Source organism: Hoplias malabaricus, chromosome 5 (genome assembly GCF_029633855.1).
Source record: "Hoplias malabaricus isolate fHopMal1 chromosome 5, fHopMal1.hap1, whole genome shotgun sequence".
NCBI classification, from domain to species: Eukaryota; Metazoa; Chordata; class Actinopteri; order Characiformes; family Erythrinidae; genus Hoplias; species Hoplias malabaricus.
The window spans coordinates 19,175,396-19,200,047 of NC_089804.1; the positions used below are offsets into that span (position 1 = coordinate 19,175,396).

The 24,652-nt window shown below is 40.5% G+C and overlaps 2 protein-coding genes across 3 annotated transcripts in view; both read left to right on the forward strand.

Moving 5' to 3' along the window:
• grm6b (glutamate receptor, metabotropic 6b) overlaps window positions 1-6,583 on the forward strand; it is a 28,134-nt gene extending 21,551 nt beyond the window's left edge. Inside the window, exons 9-11 of the mRNA XM_066670850.1 lie at window positions 1,710-2,021; window positions 5,299-5,557; window positions 6,446-6,583. Coding sequence (XP_066526947.1) covers window positions 1,710-2,021; window positions 5,299-5,538 — 552 coding nt within the window. The 3' untranslated portion in view covers window positions 5,539-5,557; window positions 6,446-6,583. The remainder of the gene's footprint in view (window positions 1-1,709; window positions 2,022-5,298; window positions 5,558-6,445) is intronic.
• A 6,744-nt stretch (window positions 6,584-13,327) lies between these two features.
• Window positions 13,328-24,596, forward strand: otud5b (OTU deubiquitinase 5b). Of its 2 annotated transcripts, XM_066670538.1 has the most exons (10): window positions 13,328-13,445; window positions 13,545-14,069; window positions 16,836-16,929; window positions 17,054-17,118; window positions 19,436-19,592; window positions 19,700-19,848; window positions 21,050-21,232; window positions 22,160-22,364; window positions 22,683-22,799; window positions 23,846-24,596. In XM_066670538.1, exons 2-10 carry the CDS (start codon window positions 13,617-13,619, stop codon window positions 23,965-23,967), a joined length of 1,545 nt encoding a protein of 514 aa, XP_066526635.1. In that variant the 5' UTR covers window positions 13,328-13,445; window positions 13,545-13,616; the 3' UTR covers window positions 23,968-24,596. The 2 variants fall into 2 exon arrangements, with proteins under 2 accessions (XP_066526635.1, XP_066526634.1); XM_066670537.1 differs by having other exon boundaries at window positions 13,352-14,069; window positions 23,846-24,595.
• Window positions 24,597-24,652: the final 56 nt, after the last annotated feature.

Genomic DNA, 24,652 nt, shown 5'->3' on the forward strand with positions numbered 1-24,652 from the left:
GAGGAAACCCACGCAGACACAGAGAGAACACACCACACTCCTCACAGACAGTCACCCGGAGGAAACCCACGCTGACACAGGGAGAACACACCACACTCCTCACAGACAGTCACCCGGAGGAAACCCACGCAGACACAGAGAGAACACACCACACACCTCACAGACAGTCACCCGGAGGAAACCCACGCAGACACAGAGAGAACACACCACACACCTCAAAGACAGTCACACGGAGGAAACCCACGCAGACACAGGGAGAACACACCACACTCCTCACAGACAATCACCCGGAGGAAACCCACGCAGACAGAGAGAGAACACACCACACTCCTCACAGACAGTCACCCGGAGCGGGACTCGAAACCCATTACCTCCAGGACCCTGGAGCTGTGACAGAGACACCACCTGCTGCAGCATAGTGCCCCCCTAGTAAGTGTACTGTAGTACACCAAACCACACCATTAATGATACCTTTCAAGACATGCAAGCTACACCTGCCCTGGACACAGATAGAGATCCATAACACCGCTTTACACAGATAGTAATAAAGTTCTCTGAATCTCTGGCCTCAAAATGAGATTTTGATTATTTCCAAAACATAGTTGAGTTATTGGGTGGAAATACGCAGGGTCCATATCTACGCTGTGTGACTGCCCTTTTCTGGGAATCGTTGAAATATGGCCACATTGTGTTTTTCCACCGACACAGAACTTTCTCTTTTAATAGTTTGGTAATATTTTGCACCACAGAAGGCTAATACAGTCTCGCTATTACATACAGCACTGTGCAAAGGTCTCAGGCTCCTTAGGTTTCTGTGACTAAAAAAGATTTATTTTGTCAGTGTTCAAACATATCATTTGAATAAATGCAGAAATATAAATACAATAAAAAAGGTACAAGGATGTTTCTCTCGTAAGAAGTAGATCTCCTGGATTTCTCCTGGATTTTTAAATATTACTTTATTCTGCAGGATAAAATATTGATTAATCAAACTGTGTATCGGAGGATTACCTCAAATGGGACTAGGCTGTGCAAAGACAGTCGAGAAATGAGATTTAAAAAGATATTTATCTGGGCAGTAAACACTGGTTCAGAAAAATAAAATCAAATAATGAAGGTACATTGTGAATCTCTGAGTGTGTGAGTGTGTGATGGTTGACCTCTCTGCAGATCGCGCCTCATGGCAGACCAGTATTATATGACGTTACACGGTTTGATAATCCACACGATCAAGGATCAAGGATCTAACAACACCTCTACTACTTTATTAACACAAAAACATGTGCCTTTTTACTATATTTGTTTTTGTTTTATTCTAATTATGGGCTCCGGACTCACCCCGGGCCTGATCCGGATAAAGCAGTTACAGAAGGTGAATGAATGAATGAAGTCATTTGGACATTTTGAAATTATTTAATTACTTGATTAATTGTCCAATTCATTAAATTAATTAATTAAAAATGCCCCTGTGTGCAGCAGAGTGCCCAATAAAGTGATTCTAATTTTAATTCTAATTCAAATCAACATTGTACCAGTAAATTCCTAATATAACTGACAGACCTAATTTTAGAAAGAAATGGTTAATTAATGCGTATTAGAATTTTAGTTTAGTTCTTCCTTGTATTTCTACTCTCTGGGCAGTTAACGAGGTACATCTAATGAAACGGACTGTTAGTGTGTATCCTCATATGTATTTTTTTGTCTCCCAGCTCTTAGGCATTTTTATCTGGTTTGGTGTGGTACCCCCTCACACTATAATTGACTTCGAGGAGCTGCGACCTCCGAACCCTGAGCTGGCCCGAGGGATCTTGAAGTGTGATATGTCCGACCTCTCTCTGATTGGCTGTTTGAGTTACAGCATGGTGCTGATGGTCACGTGCACCATTTACGCCATAAAGAGCCGTGGAGTCCCTGAAACGTTCAACGAGGCTAAACCCATTGGCTTCACCATGTACACCACCTGTATCATTTGGCTGGCATTTGTACCCATCTTCTTTGGAACAGCACAGTCCACAGAGAAGGTACAGTGTGTTGTGTTTAAAGGAATGAAAAGTTAAAAAGAATATTATTGCATTTTTCAACATAATTTCTACAGTAAATTACTATACACAGTACTTTCATAATATCGCTGTGTACAGAGAAATCATAACAATTTTACCCAAATGCTGCTTTTGTAGATCATTATAATTAGAATCATTTTATTGGCCACTGTGCTGCACACAGAGGAAATTGTTCTCTGCATAAAACCCAATCCGTGCAGTGAAACACATATTAACACATACACACTAGTGAGCACTAGGGGGCAGTGAACCCTAGCCGCAGAGAAGTTGGGTGTTAGGCGCCTTTCTCAAGGGCACTTCAGTCATGACCTGCCGACTCTGGGGATCAAACCAGGAACCTTCTGGTTACGCGCCCTGTTCCCTCACAACCAGGCCACGGCTGCCCCTGTTTACAGTTCTGTATACAATAGTCTGTGCTGGACTTGAATAGGGACTTTCATTAGTGGACCAATATCAAAGGAATTTCCATCCTAAGCAGTTTCATACAGCACTGATATGCTCATGGATATGCTCAGCCTTATAGACGTGAGGGCAGACATGATGGCAGTGCATCTACACACAGTCCACATAAACACTGTATGTTTAAATAAAGTATTCACTTGCACTCCTCTTTTCTTTTCAACTGGTGGTAGACATTTGGGTCTTTAAAGCAACCTTTACAAAGGACTATGTTTTGTGAGTAAGGCAGAGAGAGAGAGAGAGAGTAAATATTCAGAGGCGGTCAGTCACAAAGCCGCTCTGCCTGAGGTGCTCTTTAAGTCTTTTAGGTCAGAAATGAAAGGAATGGAGTGAAAGAAGAGAAAGAAAAGGGGTCAGATGGCTTTCAGTGCCAAAGCGCTAATTCAGAGTGGACCAATACACAGAGTAACCACCGTATCGCACTGTTTTCTTAGTGCTCTGGATAGAAATCTAGTTTAATCACAAGTAAAAACACTAGTAAACTGGTTGGAGGAAGCTGTACTTTTTAATTTATTATAAGATTTCAGAATAGATTTTATGACGTTTGAATTAGAATCACGTAATTTGGTGAGTGATCACAGGCCTATGTTCTTTGGTAACTCTCAAAAACCTGATTCTAATACTTTGTAATCATCAAAGCTTGGGTTCCATCGACACTAAGTGTAAATACATTGAAAACACACAGCAACAAGTGAACAGCACTTATTACCAGAATCTAACGCTAACGCTAAAAAGTGAGCTAATCCGGCTAAAGTTAGCATCCGTAAACCCTGGCTCACTGCTAAGTAACTCTCAAAAAATCCTGATTATTACACTTTCATCCACAAAAATTATCACTAACGACTGAAGGAAGGGCAATAAGATACATATTGTTCCAACTTGTGCCTTTGTGTCTGTTTCAGTTCATGCTACTGAAGTCTAACTCTTGAGCAGCCGCTAACACTCTCTCTCTTTCTCCACCTCACTCTCTCTGCCGTATGTTTTGGGAAAACCGAGCCCGATTCTTCTTGTAGCGAGTTAAATATCTGTGAGCTACGGGCAGCTGTCATTTTTAGGTAAAAATACTACATGGTGTTCCTTTAAATCATGCTCATTTCCTTATTTTTTACTCACAAAAGCATGGCTATCTGTTTGGTTTTTAACATATCTTTAAACATTTTGTGATAATCTTTTGTTCTTTTAGTGTGTAGTAACTCTATGAATCAGAGTAAGCTGAGTGTAAGGAGATGGAAAAGAACTTTTTGTTGAGATTCAACTTTGAAAAATACTACAATGTGTTCAAAATTAAAATAAGCGTAGGATGATTTTTTTTTCAGTTTAAATAGAATTTTGATTCAATTCTGGATTTTTTTTAAATGAATAACTTTAATTTTTCTCTTTTATATAAATTTTGAAGTCTTATTGTTTAATATTCTTTTTTTTTTAGCTTCATATGTATTTTTCGGTCATAGATCTTTTTTCACTTTCAAATGGAGAATTATTGAATCCTTGTTTTTCAGTTTCAGAGTTTTGGCCCTGTTTTCACGTGGGAGGTGGGACTTCAGCTGAGAGGGGTGTGGTCTAATGACTGACTGCATATCAATGAAGGCTTTGCTGTCTTTGACCGTTCTTTCTGTCATTACCCAGTGCTCATGACCGTAGGTGAGAGTGGGGACGTAGGCTGACTGTTAAATTGAGAGCTTTGCTTTCTGGCTCAGCTCTTCTTCACCACGACGGTCTGGTACAGTGACTGTGTTACTGCAGACTCTGCACCTACACCTCACAATCCCTCTTCCCTTCACTCATGAACAAGAACCCAAGATAATGAACTCCTTCACTTCTCATCCCCTACCTCTAATGAGCTCCAGGGCTATGTCATTGGGAGCCGTTAGCTCCCAGGAGGGTCTCCCAAAGCAAACAGGTCTGGAAAGAAGATCAAGACAACACGATCCAAGTAGCACCCCAATGAGAAACAGCAAATGAACTGAGGGAGAGTAATCGGGACCTACCTGAACCCGAAAGGGAATGTGGGAAGATCATGCAAGCTCACCACCCGCAAGATGTAGAGTAGAACTGCAGTGCAATGTCCATCAGGCACAGAACAGGGATGAAGAGGACCCTGGCTTCATGGAGCTTGGCCCTGGAATTCATGCATTTATAGAGGTGGCTGGACACATGATATATTTGGAATGTTATTTAGCAAAAGATCAACTGACCAAACTGAGAAATAACCAAAATGTGATTCCCCCCTGTTGGCTGCTTTAAATACCTTGCCTTGTCTGTGCCTCTACACACCAATGCTGACCAGTCATCAGTTTTTAATAGATGCAGTATATCAGTGTAAATTGTGGGATGTAGAAAAATGGTGACTTTGTCCAAAAGTTTGTAGACACTTTAATGTAAATGGTAAGTGTATATACGATGTAGGAGCACAATAAAGTGTCTGATGTTGGTATATTTAGCTACATTTAACTACACACTGAAATGTATCTGTGAATGCCTTTAGACGTGTGTGTGCGAAGCTGATTGAACGCTTAATAATGTGAATATTTTGTTTCACAGGCTTTTATCAATCAGTAATAGTATTCCCAATCCACCTTGAAGATTAATTGTTTCTTTGCATCATTCTGGCGAACTGGGCCATAGCTGCTATATTAATAATAACTCAGAAATGGAAATGAATAGTTTCTCAGGCTTAGACTGAGTGCTGTCTCGCTAATGTCATGCGATACTCATCCACAGAGGGCTGGAGCTGACCCTAGTGCTTTTTAATCTGTGTGTTTTCTCTCTCCCGTGCCAGATGTTCATTCAGACGACTACGCTGACTGTGTCCATGAGTCTGAGTGCCACCGTTTCCCTCGGCATGCTCTACATCCCCAAAGTTTATGTGATTATCTTTCACCCCGAGCAGAATGTGCAGAAACGGAAGCGCAGCTTTAAAGCGGTGGCTCAGGCTGCAGCAGTCTCCTCACGACTGTCACAGAAATCCAGCGACAAGCAAAACGGAGAAACCAAGCCTGAGGCTGACCGGTCCCAGTGAAGCAGGCGTAGGGTTTGAGGTGTTTTTTTTTTTTTTTTTTTTTTTACCTCATAATCCTCTAAAACATATTAAAAATATGTAGAGCACTGAATTTACTTCAATGACAAATTACAAAAGCTCTCTGAAATCCTGTATCAGTGTTTTGTACAGTGTATATTTTGTTCAATAGACACAGGATCCTCTGAATCGTCCGGTCATTTAGCAGTTATTCATAATCACACCCCAGCACCTTAAACTGTGAACTATTAGAACCAAATTTAAACTGTGAACCATTAGAACCAAATTTAAACTGTGAACCATTAGAACCAAATTTAAACTGTGAACCATTAGAACCAAATTTAAACTGTGAACTATTAGAACCAAATTTAAACTGTGAACCATTAGAACCAAATTTAAACTGTGAACTATTAGAACCAAATTTAAACTGTGAACCATTAGAACCAAATTTAAACTGTGAACCATTAGAACCAAATTTAAACTGTGAACCATTAAAACCAAATTTAAACTGTGAACTATTAGAACCAAATTTAAACTGTGAACCATTAGAACCAAATTTAAACTGTGAACTATTAGAACCAAATTTAAACTGTGAACCATTAGAACCAAATTTAAACTGTGAACCATTAGAACCAAATTTAAACTGTGAACTATTAGAACCAAATTTAAACTGTGAACCATTAGAACCAAATTTAAACTGTGAACTATTAGAACCAAATTTTAAGGTTCAAGAATCTTAATGATTTGTGTGGAGCATTTAGCTGAGTTTCCCAGGAGAGGTCTGGATGTGTGTGACACACAGCATTGTTTCACACAGAATATATCTATAAACACAGCATATTTTAATTCTTTCAGATATTTTGAATAGTTTGATTTACTTTTCTTGTTTCTTCCTCTTTTGTCTTTTTAGGTAAAAGAAGGGGTATTTTCATCAAACTGAAACTAAATGATCTTTGTCATAGACCGTGGATTGTGGATGAAGTGTTTTGTTCAAAGACAAGGTCAAAGAAGATCAAAGAACAGTCTTCTGTCGTGTGTTGGAGCTTCTTTTAACGGATAGAGATACATTCCTAAAGTCTGGAGCTTTTCCTAGGGTCCATTTTTTAAAACATCATTCAGAACTTTTATCTTTAGCGTTCAGCGCAGACTGAAAATAGTCTAATGGATGTTGGACTAAAGAACTCTTCAGTGGAACTGACATGGCACACACACACACACACACACACACACACACACGTATACATAAATAGATGATTCTTGAGATAAGGGACACCATACGATCCAGGTCTTCAGTTTATTTGACAACACTACATTTAATATGAAACGGATATCTTTACAGATGAAGGTCTCCGTTAACGAACCTTGTAAAGGAACAGGTTTTTATTAATAAACTTCTAATGAAAATTGACATTTATTTACTTCAAAACTTGATTTGACAGATACCTCCAAATCATGCTTTTTTAATTAGATCAATGCAACAAGAGCGCAAAGTCCTTAGGTACTTTTAATGGTGTTGTGTAGCAGAATTAAATAATAGCATTCATTATATAACTTTTTTTTATTATTTCAGACAATTTTGAAAAACTTTACTGTGAAATGTTTTAAATTTATGTATTTATTTTTAATATTACGCATATGTAATCAATATTACGCACAGAACACATCAAAGCGTTTAGTGCAGCTGGTGTTTTAAAACATAGACAAAAACCTGATTTTGTCACCTGATTTTGTTGATGGTGGAGATGAAATCAGATTAATTACAAATATTTCACTAACAGCTGAGGTCAAGCTTTGTCATGGAACCCTCAAAAAATAACAGTGGAACATGGGGGAGCCCACTGTTGGTGCTTAAGGGTATAACTGAATAATACCTGTAACAGCAGAGCAGACGGGTGAGTGTGTACAGTGATCAGGACTCACTCCTGGTGACCAACAGTTCAGATTCCACCTGTGAGAACCACCACTAGTGCAGCCTCAGGAAGGTGCTGGAGCCTATGCTCTTTGACAAGTGTCTGATAAACGTAACTAGTGCAGGTAAAAACATGTGATTCAGAGTCAGTGAGGTTTAGAACTAGAACTAGCAACAAATATGAGGTTGTCATTATTGGGAGATGAATGTTAGTGATAGCTTACTCGCGTTAACCCATGAAATCTAACCAGGATTTGGGAGCAACCAACACTCTCAACTTAAATGTCAACTCTGACATAGAACCTGAGGGAGCTGACATGATTAATGTATAGGGTGAGCAGATCTGAGACGGTGAAAAAGAGGACGCGTCCCGGGGGGGTGCTCTTAGGTCCTTTACACTTTTATTAGCTACACAAGACATGGAAATTTATTTTTTGATTCATCTCTAATTCTTACATTTACGTTTCGGCATAGCTGCTCGAGATGAGGGTGGGTACATGAGCTTTGCCTGACGTGAACAAGGACTACTGACGTGCAGACTGACCAATTAAATGTTTACAGAGAAGGTTATTGACCAATAACGGTAGCTCTACAGTCAGAACGTCCAATCAAAAGATTTTAAGCTACTTCACCACGCCCCCTTCTCACTCAAGCGAACCAATCGGAGTAGGGGAGGGCGGGACTAGTTTGTGAACGAAACTTCTCGAAGTTCTATGTCAGCTCTAGAAAAACAACATCCCCGACATTTTTTAAGTCTAAAAAAGAGGACGTCTGGTCACACTATATGTATTTTTCTGTTTTAACCATCTCTTATAAACTGTAGCCATTTTGTTCTCCCTCAGTTGCTACCTGCCTCTGAAACCTAAACTAAATAAACATTTGTCCTACAATTCTTACGCAAGTTTATCGTAGTGGAAAGACGGTGTTGATGTGTTAAAGTTGTGACTGCAGTGATATCAACATTTGTAGCTGAGAATGTATAAAATATGAAAACGTACCAGACCACACGTCCTACATTTACACCCACCAAAGGCAGAAAGGCCTCAGGGTCATAGCTAACCGTGACATTGCTCGATTTGTTCAAGATTATTTTAAAAATCTGACGCAGTTGACCCAATGTGAGGACGCAGTTTTTATGGGTATTTTTTTTAATGGAAAATAAAATTTTAAATTCAGCGTATACAATAGGTGATGTCTTATTTAATCACTTGATTTATGTGATATGTATTTTTTTGCATTATAGCATTATTAAACACTTTTTTGGGTAGACTGACATTATGAACTATCGCTGAGGACGGGTGAAGTTACTGTCCATGTTCAAAGCCTGCATTTTAACAAATTATAATGGAATTAATTAGAACTATATTCATTTAATTTAATGAGCATTAACAGATCCTTCAGATTACTAAATTTAACTTAATGTATTTTTATTGTTGTTAATTTTTTGATTCTTGTTTTGTCCCTTAGTTCAAGTATAAGTTACATATATAAACTATGTAAAAGTTCAGATTTGAAAATGTGAACTCTTTGAACCTTCTATATTCATTTCCCAACACTGATTAAACCCTCTAGGAATGTTCTGGAACCACTGCACAAAACAGCTCCATGTAACAGCAGTTCCGCATGAATTTTGTGTTTGTGGAAGGCCCCAAATGTTCTGGAGTGTGTTGCTATGAGCCATTGTTACACACCTCTGTAGCAGTTTGGGTGTTTTTCTAATTTCAGGTTTAATTACATTTTGCAATAGGTGGTGTCTCTGTGTCAGCTCCAGGGTCCTGGAGGTTGTGGTTTCTAGTCCCGCTTCAAGTGGCTGTCTGTGAGGAGTGTGGTGTGTTCTCTCTGTGTCTGTGTGGGTTTCCTCCGGGTGACTGTCTGTGAGGAGTGTGGTGTGTTCTTCCTGTGTCTGCGTGGGTTTCCTCCGGGTGACTGTCTGTGAGGAGTGTGGTGTGTTCTCCCTGTGTCTGCGTGGGTTTCCTCCGGGTGACTGTCTGCGAGGAGTGTGGTGTGTTCTCCCTGTGTCTGCGTGGGTTTCCTCCAGGTGACTGTCTGTGAGGAGTGTGGTGTGTTCTCTCTGTGTCTGGGTGGGTTTCCTCCGGGTGACTGTCTGTGAGGAGTGTGGTGTGTTCTCCCTGTGTCTGAGTGGGTTTCCTCCGGGTGACTGTCTGTGAGGAGTGTGGTGTGTTCTGCCTGTGTCTGCGTGGGTTTCCCCCGGGTTACTGTCTGTGAGGAGTGTGGGGTGTTGTCTCTGTGTCTGCGTGGGTTTCCTCCGGTTGCCTGACTGTGAGGAGTGTGTTGTGTTCTCTCTGTGTCTGTGTGGGTTTCCTCTGGGTGACTGTCTGTGAGGAGTGTGGTGTGTTCTCTCTGTGTCTGTGTGGGTTTCCTCCGGGTGACTGTCTGTGAGGAGTGTGGTGTGTTCTCCCTGTGTCTGCGTGGGTTTCCTCCAGGTGCTCCGGTTTCCTCCCATGCTCCAAAAACACACGTTGGTAGGTGGATTGGTGACTCAAAAGTGTCCGTAGGTGTGAATGTGTGAGTGTGTGTTGCCCTGTGAAGGACTGGCGCCCCCTCCAGGGTGTATTCCCACCTTGTGCCCAGTGAACTGCCCTGAATGGACGTTCTGAACTGAATAAGGGTTACAGACAATGAATGAATGAAAGAATGATTGAATGACAGAATTGTAGAATGCTGGTTAGTTACAAGCTTCTGTTTTCATATTCTATGAAAATGAAAAATGTTATGCACAAACCAAACATGCCTTGACTGATCTGCTACATTTGAGGTGATGAAAAATTATTTATGACCTAATTATTGGTTTCAGTTTTAGTTTCACGGCTGTTTGTGGTCTAAAATACTCTGAATAGATGTGAAAAAAAGAAAAGAAAATTCCTGAATAATGAACAAACACCTTAATTCTTACAACATTAAAAACATTTTGTTAGCGTTCCCTATATTTTTCAACTCAACTCAAGAAAATGAAAGCCATTTTTAGGATTCACATGACGGAGAACATCACGTGTTGGTGATGTGTTTATTAACAATATGAAAAAAAGCACCATGTTGATCTACCTCAGTACAGTAAAGCCCTCTAGTGGTTGAAACTGAAAACAACACGACTGCTGTCACTGCAGTTAGATTTTAATGTTCTTTTTTTTTCTCCCCAAATTGTTTGCAATAAATATTTTAAAAGATTAAATGATGATGACATTGGAAAGCTATAGGGAACATGTCAGTGATAATTGGCAACATATCTGACTCAAATATGAACATATCATTTATAATTAGATGTGAATTATGAAATATACAAAATTATAGATAAAATAAATTGCATTGAAAATCAAATGTATCTGGACTAGTGTATGATACATACATGAAAATGGCAAACGAATCTGAATCAATTAAATTACACTGAAACCTACTCGTTTATCACAGGCTTAAATCTATGGATCCAGAGTTAAGTCGCTACTGTTAAATGAATTTGTGGTTTTAACTTTAGCCATTGTACTTTTTACTGTGCTCTGACATTCCATGCATTGTTTCCTTTGGTTCATGATGGCCAGTGAAACTCAGGTTTTCTGCAGGGTAGACTAGCCTCGGTGTGTTTGTGAATGTGTTTGTTCATCATGAGAAAAAATAACAGAAAAAAATGTATAAATTTATGCATGAATAAAACATCTGATGAAATAGTGCTGGTGTAATGTGGTTTAAATGGAAACTAAGAGCAAGAAACTGTAAATGTCACAGTCTCTTTTTAAACCCTCGTGAGTCTTCAGTTTAAAGATTAGGAAAAGTGTGTGATTCGAACTTTTTAAAGTCAACGGTAAACAGATAAACAGCGAACAATTAAATTTACATTCTGAAATGTTCTTATTTTTGTGAATACGTTGTTTTGAAATTACTTTCCTTTTATTATTGTGAATGCACAGGAAAGTATCTTTACACTGGAGAGAACGGATCATTCAAACAGCAGGAATTATTTGTCAGAGAAGATGAAACATAAGCCATTTTCTTTGATTTAAATTGTGAAGACATTTCTTTAGATTATTTTTGAAAACCCAATAGGATTCACATTAGTGCTGCACTGCTGTTTTTAGCCTGATACTTAGGCTCTGGGCATAGCTGAGATAGTGGAATGTGTGAGGGTTCTGTAGAATGAAAATCATAGAAATTTGAAATGAGGTAAAATTGAAAATTCTGTCAAATTGATGAGGCCCGGTTTCACTTTCAATGTGTTACAGACTTCAGATAGACTTCTGAGCTATTTAATGTTCTTTTACTCTGAAAAAATGGATTCATGTTCTTCAGTTCAACGTCATTCCAGTGTGTGTGTGTGGAGTAGGGAAAGGGTTTATAGGCTTATGCATGAGAATTTACATGACGTTAAGTACTAGATGGCTATAAGCTAGCACGGATTACCAGTTCATAACCCTATGATACTTACTGCATTCAATTTTAATTGTGCATTTTCATACCAGTGCTGCGTATTACGGAATTTGACTCTTGGCCTATGTGAGGTGAATTGAACAAGGCAACTAATCCATACACAGCAAAACACAGTGCAAATATCATTTTTGATTTTTTTATTAATCAATAAATGGAGCAGTCTGTAAAATGCTGGGTGCTATCTGGGATACACACTCACACTACTAGACTTTACCGGCCCTGCAACCCAAATTTCCACAAACAATTCAGGCGTTCATCTGCTGGAGAAGTTTACAAAACGAGGTAGGAAAATTACTGGATCTAATATTAAGCATTTCTCAAATCTCAGAGAAGTACACTATCAACTGTGCTCTGAGGTGCATCCGGTTACTGAATAGTTTAGAAACATATACTGTTTCATTTTTTTAAATTAGTGTATTCCTTGTTTTAGATGTTTCATGTTCTTAGGTTTTGTTGATATTGTTTTATTTACTTTATTTTTGTGTGTGGCATTTTTGTGTTCAAGACAATTTCCCTTATGGGGCACTAAAGGTTTCAATCAATGTTTAATTGGAAGACAGTGGGAGATAAATGTAATGAAGAATCCCAGTCAAATGGGAGAGCTGAGATGTACGATGCAGCAAAATGTTAAAGTTAAAATCAATATGGCAAGCCGTTTTAACATATAATCGTGACTAGGATTTACATTAAATATATTTGCAATTCATTTATGACTAAACATATTCTATATTAAGATATCTCTAATTATAGTTTGACCAGGCCAAAATATATAATTAAATTTTCACTAGTGACAATTAAAATCTTACTAGTCAGATTTAAATCCTTAATAGTAAAAATAGCTTTTTTACAAGTAACAATTGATTTTTCACATGTGCAAATTAAATTCTTGATATCTAAAAAAAATAATAAATTAAAAGCTAAAACGGCTTGCCATATATATCTCTAGTCAGAACAAAAGGCAAGATATCTCTAATTTACTTTTTGACTAGTCATAATTTAATTGTAGATATCTGAAATGAAAGTTATTGGAGCTTCCATTGAACTCGGTGGTAAATTGTATGTCATTTACATTAGTCAAAATGTTTTTAAAGATATCTCAATTTGTTATTTTGCCTTGGCAGAATATAATTAGATATATCTGAATTTATAATTGTCTCTAGTCATAAATGAATTACAGATATCTGAAATGTAAATCCAGTACCACAATTTAATGTTAAAACGGCTTGCCATATTAACACTAATTCAGGATTTATGACTCATCAGATGACGAATTCGCTGACATCATTAGAGATGTCTTATAAGACATTTTGACTACTCAGAATATAATTGTAGTAGGTATCTTAAATGACTGTTTTTACTAGTCAAAATGTAATTGTTACTAGTCAAAACTCTGTTGTAGGTATCCAGTACTTAATTAAAGATAGTCAGACTAACGCTATTTAATGTCAAAACCCTTAGCAAAATTAGCAAAACGGCTCAGCCGCGGGGCGGATGTGACGTCGGATTGTTGCGGAGGTGACGCAGCGCTGGGTTTGTTGATGTTTGCGAGTAGAAAGATCCTGAAGTGAGTTGCGACAGCCGCTGATTTATAGCTGTGCTTTAAAACGTGTTTCTGGAATTGACGCGCACATTTACCGCAGTACCGTTCGTATATGTATCTCAGTGCACCATTTGGACCGTGAGAGGAGCTGAAACGACTGAGCCCGGACTCCAGTGACTCGTGCCCACAGCTGCGATGACGATCCTGCCGAAGAAGAAGTCGAGTGCCGCTGGGGTCGCGGGCGAGCGCGCGGACGATGCGGAGACCCACGGGCACCCTCACGGACACGCGCTGAACAACCGTACCGGTGCAAGGCCTCGCGCTTCCCCGCCACCGTGGGGCTCATACCAGTCCCCAGAGGAGCGTCGGAACGCCGCTGAGGCCCACCAGCACGGAGCAGGTACGACAGCGTCGGTGGCAGCAACACACGGAGCTCCATGTGAAGCCCTCGGGGAGCTGGCGTGCTGCTCCGGACCCGGGCTGAGTAAGCGGAGGCGGCAGGCGGCGGTGTATGGCGGAGCGGTAAACGACGGAGGAGCAGGAGCCCTAGGTCCGGACACCGAAGAAGGAGCGGGAGGCAACAACAGCGAGGACGAGTATGAGAACGCGACGAGACCACAGGCAGTAGACCCAGCCACTGCGGAGCAGGTATTGATCGGTGCAGTCTGGAAAATAGTGGAGTCTAAAAGCGCAGAAAGGTGGCAAAGGTGACTGTCTGTGAGGAGTGTGGTGTGTTCTCCCTGTGTCCGCGTGGGTTTCCTCCGGGTGACTGTCGGTGAGGGGTTGGTGTGTTCTCCCTGTGTCTGGGTGCTCCGGTTTCCTCCCACGCTCCAAAAACACATGTTGGTAGGTGGATTGGAGACTCAAAAGTGTCCGTAGGTGTAGGTGTGGGTGTGTGTCGCCCTGTGAAGGACTAGCGCCCCCTCCAGGGTGTGTTCCCACCTTGTACCCAATGATTCCGGGTAGGCTCTAGACCCACTGCCGCCCTGAACTGGATAAGAGTTACAGACGATGAATGAATGAATTGTTGTTGGTTTGTGAGATATGACCAGGAAAGGACAGTGACAGTGATGTTCAATGGTTCAGGAAATGTTAATTTTCCACCGTAACCATAATGTAATATTCCTGAGCTCTTATTGACCAGAAAATGTATATTTTTGGCATTGAGTGTTTGTGAATTCAGAGTTTATGGTGTCCATCCTTAGATTCCAAATTTTTTTATTTTGTTGAGTGATTATTTGTTGAATCTTACAAAAAATGTACTTGAACAAGTTTTATAACAAGCTGCTGAAATAAAAGCATCCAACTTCTCATGTCATACAAGTCAAACACCAGTTTCACATAAACATTAGAACAGATAAAGCCCATTCACAGAGAGAGCAGTCCAGTAAAGCCCAGCTGGTTTAAGATTCAGCCTTGCTTCCCATCTTGGCAGCGTGACATAGAACACTATTGTTTAGAGACGTAACAGCAAACTGATGACACACACACACACACACAATCTTAAATGCACTCAAAAAAGCAGATCATTGTTAAAACAGTATTTAAAAATATCTATATACATTGGATCACATTATTGTAATTATTTATACCATTAAATGTGGTGTGAGCTTTTACAGCTTCATTACGCTATTCACATGTGCAGTTTTTCACATACTACAAAGCTGTTTAGTTTAATTATGGATCCTAAAAGTAAATCAGAACACTGTCAATACAAGAGTTTACTCAGTTCCTTTGTGAAAACACACACCAGTATAGAAGTGAAAGTATGGTATGGACTACAGAGCCATTATAGTCATGTTTCTTTTAAAGTGTTTGATTTGAACATTATAATTTGCAGTTTTTAGAATTATTACTAACTCCTGTTTTTTCAGCTCAAGTGGCAAACAGCGTCAGGACTCACACCTGATTTTTAGCATTATTATAGATTTCTGACTGTTTTACTGACTCCTGTCAATATCAGTGTTTTGGTGCTCTGAACTTTATCTGTATTATCAATCTCTCATTTGCAGCACTACTACTGACCTATGACTTTGGTTGCTGCTGATTTTCAGTATCATTATAGGCTCTTGATTTTCAGAACACTGATTCCTATTTTTCATCATCATTACCTCATCCTAATTTTCAAAACATTACTGACACCTTATTCATTCATTCATTGTCTGTAACCCTTATCCAGTTCAGGGCAAGCGGTGGGTCCAGAATCATTGGGCGCAAGGCGGGAATACACCCTGGAGGAGGCGCCAGTCCTTCACAGGGCAACACAGACACACACACACACACACACACACACACACACCTACGGACACTTTGGAGTCGCCAATCCACCTACCAACGTGTGTTTTTGGACTGTGGGAGGAAACTGGGGCACCCGGAGGAAACCCACGCAGACACAGAGAGAACACACCACACTCCTCACAGACAGTCACCCGGAGGAAACCCACGCAGACACAGGGAGAACACACCACACTCCTCACAGACAGTCACCCAGAGGAAACCCACGCAGACACAGGGAGAACACACCACACTCCTCACAGACAGTCACCCGGAGGAAACCCACGCAGACACAGGGAGAACACACCACACTCCTCACAGACAGTCACCTGGAGGAAACCCACGCAGACACAGGGAGAACACACCACACTCCTCAAAGACAGTCACCCGGAGGAAACCCACGCAGACACAGAGAGAACACACCACACTCCTCACAGACAGTCACCCGGAGGAAACCCACGCAGACACAGAGAGAACACACCACACTCCTCACAGACAGTCACCCGGAGGAAACCCACGCAGACACAGAGAGAACACACCACACTCCTCACAGACAGTCACCCGGAGGAAACCCACGCAGACACAGGGAGAACACACCACACTCCTCACAGACAGTCACCCGGAGGAAACCCACGCAGACACAGAGAGAACACACCACACTCCTCACAGACAGTCACCCGGAGGAAACCCACGCAGACACAGAGAGAACACACCACACTCCTCACAGACAGTCACCCGGAGGAAACCCACACAGACACAGGGAGAACACACCACACTCCTCACAGATAGTCACCCGGAGGAAACCCACGCAGACACAGAGAGAACACACCACACTCCTCACAGACAGTCACCCGGAGCGGGAATGGTACAGTTTCTATTAAAATTAGTTAAATAAAATTAAAATGAATTACTGCACATCCTCCATTACCCTCTACATGCTTCCCTTGGGAAACATGTCGTCATGGTTTCCACTTTCATTGCAACGCTGATGTCATCCAGCTTTAAACCTTTGCCATTTACAGTCCACCACTGGTACATGGTCCGGAACCACACCTGCTAATTTAATTAATTGAAAATACAATATGTTCTGGGGGAACGTATAAATGTAATCAATTTGCAACAATTGCTTTTGTCTCGTAGCAAGAACAATGGTTTGAGAAGATGTTGAAAGAGAAGAAAGGATTTGTCATCAAAAAGATGAAAGAAGATGGGGCCTGTCTCTTCAGAGCTGTCGGTAATTATCTGTTCACTGGATCATGTATTCTGATTCTGATTCTGATTCACATCTGCGAATGTTATGGGCCAAATGTAACTGTGCCAACTGTATCCAAATATCATGATATTCAATGTCTTTGTAGCTGATCAGGTTTATGGGGACCAAGATATGCATGATGTGGTACGGAAACACTGTATGGATTACTTGGTAAGTCAGCACCAAATGTACATCAATCTGCAACATTAGGTAGTGTTTTATCTTAACCTTACAGCTTCAGACTCATTGTGATGCTTCACTGACCTGCTGCCCCGGGCTTGGCACTGTGTAATTTATGTATGAATCTGCACTATATAACCACTCCCTTAAGGATTTTTGGACTCTTGGAGGGAAGGGGGTGCATCAGTGCGACAGGAACATCTCACAGATTTTCTCTTTGAGAGAGTTTGAGTTCAATAAAAAGAATGCAACAGTTTTTTGCTTTTTTCTGCCAAATAAATCATTAACCATTGAAAACCTTTATTTTACCAGTAAAATGCCCTTTAATACAATGCTGCTCAACTTTAACTATAACCTCCTGTGCCATCTGCCTTTTGTTAACACTATTAAAACTCCTCTTTGTGCAAGTTTAGCTTCTTATTATTCTTTTTTTTGCTATTTCCGAATCAGAATCCAACTTTATTGGCCATATATGCGCACACATGCAGGAATTTAGTTTTGGCTACTGTTGCTCACAGTGCACGGTGACTGACATTCAACAACATTTTACAGTCTAGAAACCGCACATTACTAACACACACACACACATACACACACACACACACAGAGTCATGGCAGTAAACCTTGCATTATATTACAGTGCTGAGTGCAGCAGTTGAAAGACGTAGTGGCAAAATACAGCAGACGGCTGAAGTAGAAGAAGCACTTGCCTGAGACATTAAATACAGAGGGTGGTGTATTGTGGAGGTGCAGGAGGTACCGAAGTCATAAAGATGCAGTGTTGTGTGCATTTGTAATATATAACTGTTCAGGAGTCTGATGGCATATGGAAAGAAGGTTCCCTGTAGCCTGGTTTTCCTGATTCTCATTCGGCTAAAACGCCATCCTGAAGGAAGGTGCTGAAATTGGTGGTGACTGAGGAGTGATGAATCTGAGGGAGAGCTTCTCTGTTTTCTGGAGGCCTGCAGATCCAGCAGTGTAGGTAGCTCTGCACCAGTGGTCTTCTCAGCAGATCTGCTGTAATCTGTGTGTGTCCTGCTTGGTGGACGAGCTGCCACACATGAGTCTATAATGGCTCTATGGAAATTCACTATCAGCTCCTGGTACATCCTACACTGGGTTCTTTTGATGATGGAACTGATGTGGCTGACCCACTTAAAATACCAAAACCTGCAGGACTCCACAGCCAACACACTTCTGTCAAGGGTGGTAAGTGCTGGCAAAGTTGCAGAGCTTCTCCTGAAGTCCAGTATCATCTCCACTCTTTTTGCTGTGTTAATCTCATGGTTGTTGTGGCTGCCCCAGAGGATCTTCTGGTTATTCACACTTCTGTAAAGATTCTCATTGCCATCATAAATGAGACCAATGACTGTGGTGTCATCTGCAAATTTCAATTATTTGTCAAAGAGGTCCATAAAGGTACAGTGGTTGGTTTACTGTGAGAAGAGCAGTTGGGAGATTACACAGCCCTGTGGAGCACCTGTGGTGGTGATGTGGTTCCTGGTGTGAACTTTCCAACTCTCATCTGCTACTCTCTGCCAGTGGGGATTCTGGTGATCCTATGGCAGGTGGGGGGTGGCACACCGAGTCGGGTCAGTGTGTGGTGTAGTCCTGGGGCCATTGTATTGAAGGCAAATGTGTTTTTTTTTGTGAGAAATAAAGATGCTCAGGGCAGGCTGAATTTCAAAGGTGGCTGGGTTTTGAAAAGGTGAGAATTATTGGTAATTGGTGTGTGTTGCAGGGCATTTATAACTCACAGTAAAAGGTGTTAAGTTCATCAGCCAGCAGCCCTTCCCCAGTTTACAATGAAATCTACATTTCCTCAGCTCCCAAATTCCAACACCATTACAAGCTGCAGAGTGAGGAGTACAGCTCAGAAGTGGAACTTTGTGATTAAAATGAAGTATTAGTCACAATAATATCATTTACAGAGAGATTTTTACATGACTACAACACACCTGGGTTTTTTTTATTATTATTATTATTTTTAAGTGTAATTATATATCATTTTATACAAGTGCCACAGTTACTGAGAAGCACTGATTTACAGCCGTTTTTCAGCGGTGTCTTTTGAGATGCAGAAACCATATCTAAATATTGTACACAACTGCCTTCTTAAAGTTTGAAACTGGTGATGGCTTTGGTATGAACTTGTCTCTATTTTGTATGTGTTAACGGCAACACACATCAGTGCTTGCTAAAACCGCTAGTTACCCACATTCACGCTACGGCGTGGAAACATTTTAAAATGTATTCCTACCTTGATTGCGTTTTCAAAGAAATGCTTTTTCTGTGTTTTGGTTTTCAGGTGAAAAATGCAGATTACTTCTCCAGTTATGTCACAGAGGACTTCACTACATACATCAACCGCAAGAGAAAGAGCAATTGCCATGGAAACCACATTGAGATGCAGGCCATGGCAGAAATGTACAACAGGCCTGTGGAAGTTTACCAACACAGCATCGGTATCTAACTCCTCCTCTTAGTAATCAGCTGGAGACTCATTTCCTTTCAGAATGTACTACAGTACTTTAAACTGTGAAATAAGTACAGATTTCATTTTCATTTCTAGACCCAATCAACACCTTCCACAGCATTCATCAGAACAACGATGAGCCTATAAGAGTCAGCTACCATCGGAACATTCATTATAACTCTGTGGTAAACCCCAATAAGGCCACGATTGGTGTAGGACTGGGACTTCCATCTTTCAAACCAGGGGTGAGTACCTGTAGGAACAAGCCATTTTACACGTCAGAGCTGTTCTGTTCTGTTATAATTCCAGATAAAATAACACTTTATTCCTCCTGAAGAACTGTCACAGCACGTTACACATTAATCAGAATAAAAATACACCGGGTGTAAAAGTACCATGACAGATCCTATAAGAAAGAATGCTGCCGCCGAAGCTCCACTAGCCTAGCCTCCAAGTACTCTGTCCACACGACGCATTGCCTTTGCAGCACTGACAAATGGAGTAGATCTGCAAAGACTTTGGGGAAAACAGGTCGCCATGTTGAGAAATCGGCTCAAAAAGACGGCTTGCGCTGTGAGACAAGGTCCAACATTTATGACATGTCAGATTCATCCGATCGCCCGACTGGTCAAACAGAGATCGTTTGGGCGTTAACCGGGCGTCGCTTCCCTTCTCACTCCACACCTCGAACGTCAGCTGATCGAGTCAAATTCGGGCCGATCCTTAAATCCAGTCGGCTGACACTCCATGATCTCTGCCACAACTCCTCTGCTGCCAAAGTGCTGAAGGTGTTCTTCAGCTATAGGTTAAAGACTAATAAAGTCTCCTCCTGATTATTGATCCTCCAGGTCAGAGGCACTGTTTAAAATGATTTGGGGCCAAATATTTTTAGGGAACTAAAAGGAAACCAGATAGCTAATGCTTTTTCTTAGGAAAGCTAATATCCTGTTTGTTAAGAAACATCTTTCCTGTAATTATATTTATCTCTGGATCTGTGGTTATGCATTGTTTCATTGTTTATTCCTAAACTGGGAATTGTTTCGGTGATGAAACATGGAAATCATATAAAACCACACAGAACTGAACCTACTGAGGCGATGAGTGATGCAGTTCTGTGCTGCACAGTTTTGCAAAACTCATAAAAAAAATAAAAATTGTTAGGTTTAGGCTTGAATTTAACTTTAATATTAAATAATTTAAAATTATGATTTATAAATAATAATTTAATCAAATCAAAAATAATTGTGGTCAGGTCCTTTTTGGTTTGCCATAAACACTGAAAGTCAGGATGTAAGACTAGTTGGGTGGTCGTGGACTAAATTAATGCCAGCAGGGACTCTGCGTCTATTATAAGGCATTGTCCTGAATCCTAAACCTCAGAAACGGACTCTGAAACTCAGTAAACACATGTAGTCTTTGACTGCTCTGTTGTCTTTTCCTGGACAGCATGCAGAACAGTCCCTAATGAAGCACGCTATCAAGACTTCAGAAGAGTCCTGGATTGAGCAGCAAATGTTGGAGGACAAAAAGAAGGCCACTGATTGGGAGGCTACCAACGAGGCCATCGAGGAGCAGGTCGCACGTGAATCTTATCTACAGTGGCTTCAGGACCAAGAGAAAGCCAGACAGGTTTGAATTTAAACTGGGCATTCAGTTAAAAGAGTTTATTTGCTTCGATTATACACACTCCATTGCAACAAATATATATATATTTATCTCAACATATGTTTCTTCAATGCAAGGGCTCAGTCTTTTGTGATCATCAGCTGGTGTTGTGTGGTGCAGGTATTTTATTAGTTCCTTTTGTGTGATACTGTATTCTTCTGCCTAATATTTCAATGGGCTCCATGGAAACTGTCCACAGTACAGTACAGTCTTCCCCTATCTGGGATGTGGAAACAGTGCTGGCGAAGGGGCAGTGTGTGGGGTCATACGCCGAGACACGGAGAGTTCCGCTCTGGAAGGGACACTTCTCAAAGAATAACTTACTGGCCGTATCCCTGCTGTCAAGAGATTCCCGTGCTTCCACAGCGTGGTGCTGCGTCTCTGATGACAGGCACAATCCGGTCATTTCATGATTTAGTACAGTAGATATATTCCACATTTAATACAGCCTGCAGTGTGCTAATTTAGACGTAATATATATCTGTTAGCATGCTCAGAATGTTTCCACACTCAAACATTCAGACACTCTCAGATTGTGAGTTGAAATAAGATGTTAAAGCCAGAACATCTGTGAAATGTTTACTTTTGTTCATTTCAAATCAGATGACAACAGCGAGAGAGAAAGAAAAAATCATTCTGTTCACACTGCACCAGGAAGTCAGCAACAGCAGCATTCTTAAACCATTACAGTTCCCACAATGCCATGCGAATCCAGCGGTCTCTGGGTGGCACATGCACGTGTGAATTTACCATATGCCTTCTAATAGTGTAATACTCACACGTATAACGCCATGTATTGTGTCCCTCACACCATGATACTTGGTACAAATAAACATGCAGTTACGCCTCCTACCTTTCACTCACATAAAACCTCTGTCTTTTTCCTTTAAGCCACGTAAAGCCACTGCAACATGCAGTTCTGCTACTGCTGCCACGTCCAGCTGTTTGGACGATTGGAGCCGTTCTCCGCGCCAGCAAAGCGCTGCATCTTCTCCAGAACACCATGGCCCCACGACAAATGAAAATCGAACCAAATCTCCCTCCCCTGAAGGAGCCACGCGTATACTCTCCAAACCCCCATCACCATGTGCCCCAGGTTTGTCCATTTTCTGATTCACACACCAAAATCATCAGTGTTAACTTGATCAAATAGAGCATGCCGGAAACCACTGATTAAAGCCAATGGACATAGACTCAGTGCTCCACATAGACATGCTTTAGGCTTGCGGTCTGAACAGTACGAGTTAATAGTCTTTATGTTTTGGTTCATTAGCCTCAGTATACACTTTACACATTGTGACTTTGGCTGGAAACTGAAAATGTGATTTTTAACTGAATTATCTGCTTCAGCTTTATACTGATGTGAAAGTCAAATCATCAGGTTATTATTAATAATGTTCTGTATCTGTCTCAGGTCCGAGCAGCCAGGCAGGCATCGTGCAGGATTGTTCTTCTACATCTTCTCTTGTATCTCTCTACCCGAGCCTTGGATATCAAGCAATAATGCAGGAGATATCACCCGGTGCCTTTGGTAAGTCTCAGGACTAAAGCATGCACAAGTCAATTCATTAAAGAAAGGATCAGAACAGAAAGGATCTGAAAGAGAAAAAGGACAAAACTGTTTTAATTTTCTGTTATTCATGACATTTTTCATATTGTAATTAGAGATTGGAATTATAAAATTAAATTTAGACGATATCAAGCCTGAAATATCAGAGAGTGCTTGTGGTGAGGTAAGAGCAGAAGTGCAGTAGAGTAGATGACAGAAGAGTAGTCATGTGTCTCCTGTTGTTAAGAACTGAAAGTGGCTCGTAGAAGAGTTAGACTTTATCTATTAGGTTTTATTTTGTGTAAAAATAAATGACTGTACTATAGTATTTTGTTATGGTTAGGTTTAGGTTGTAGAGATTTTGAGCAGTTTGAGCATGTTATTTGAAGATGGCCATCTTAGGTGCAGCCGTAAAAAAAATGGTTAATTGAAACAGTATCAGAGTTTTGAAGGTTTAAAACTGAAATTCAGAAACTAAAACAGTGCCAACAGGTCCTTCATAGACTTCATTTGTCTGATTATTTTACAAAATAAAAGCTTCAGTATTGCAGTTACTTTATTCAAATTCACACACACTTTATATTTTCACCTAAAAACTAGTGGTATTTAGAAACCCAAACATCAGTTTCCTGAAGAAACGTGAGCTCATGCTTTGATTTTAGCTCCAGGATTGTGTTTATAATGCAGCCATTTTTGGAAATTTGCATCCAGAGATCTCTCTGAACTTTTTACTTTTAAATGATGTCTATGAAGTTATTTGTATTGAGTTGAGATTTTGTTCATAGAGTGATGTCTTTGCTCATATCCCGACTTTCTGGAAACAGTGCTGAATAAACGAAAAACAAGATGGCACTTTCTCCGAATGCAAGTGCATGCATTAACCCAAGAAACAATCCTCAGTTTGGTTTCATGTTATAGGTTATGTCTCAGTGTTAAGGGTTAATGTTCTTGGCGACAGTGGCTTGTGTTTGATGTTCATCGTTACATTAATCTACTGTGTGTGCGCATTGTGGTGATCTCAATTGTAGGTCTAACAGACTGGGAAGATGGAGACATCCTGGCTTCTGTTTTGGCGGTTTCACAACAAGAATACCTCGACAGTATGAAGAAAAAAACCATGCACAGAGAATCCTCTCCAGATAGTAGTTGATGCAGAGTGCTGCAGAATTAAACTGTGGATGAAACAGTAACCTCTTTCCATCTTTATTTAGATTTTAACCCGTCTCCTTCTCACCACTGTCTCCTGATTGTCCCTTTTTTGTCTTTAGGTGAAAAGAAATACATAAGTTAATAACTGATTAGTAGCGAGCTGCAGCTCTGAGAATAAAGCCTGAGAGATGGCTGCTACAAATTCTAGAACATACTGGATATTAATAAGTGATTCCCCTGATATTCTCTCAGTATTAAGACTTAACACTGAACGAGAACAGCAGTGAGATTACAAAGTAATTGGAAGTTAAACTTTTATTCCTTTGGTTGTTTACGACAATGTTGATGTGAGAAATTTCCCCTCAAACGCGTGAACTGTGTTAGAAGCCAGCATTTAACTGTTTGTTAAAGTCATGTGACGTGTGGCGGCGCTAACCACAGTGTGAAACACCAGTGAGACTTCTGTTTATTCACTTCACCTCCAAACGAGATCCTGCAGCCATCCTCACTCAAGAACGAAGCTTCTGAAGTCTGGAAACCAACAGAGCAATGGAGAAGATCTAAGGCCTGAATTTAAATGAGCAGCGTGGGTTAAAGCATTTGGATAAACACATGTAAATATTACATTATTTAAAGTTTTATGTGTAAATAACTTTATGAGCTGGTATTGACCTTGTGTTAATCTT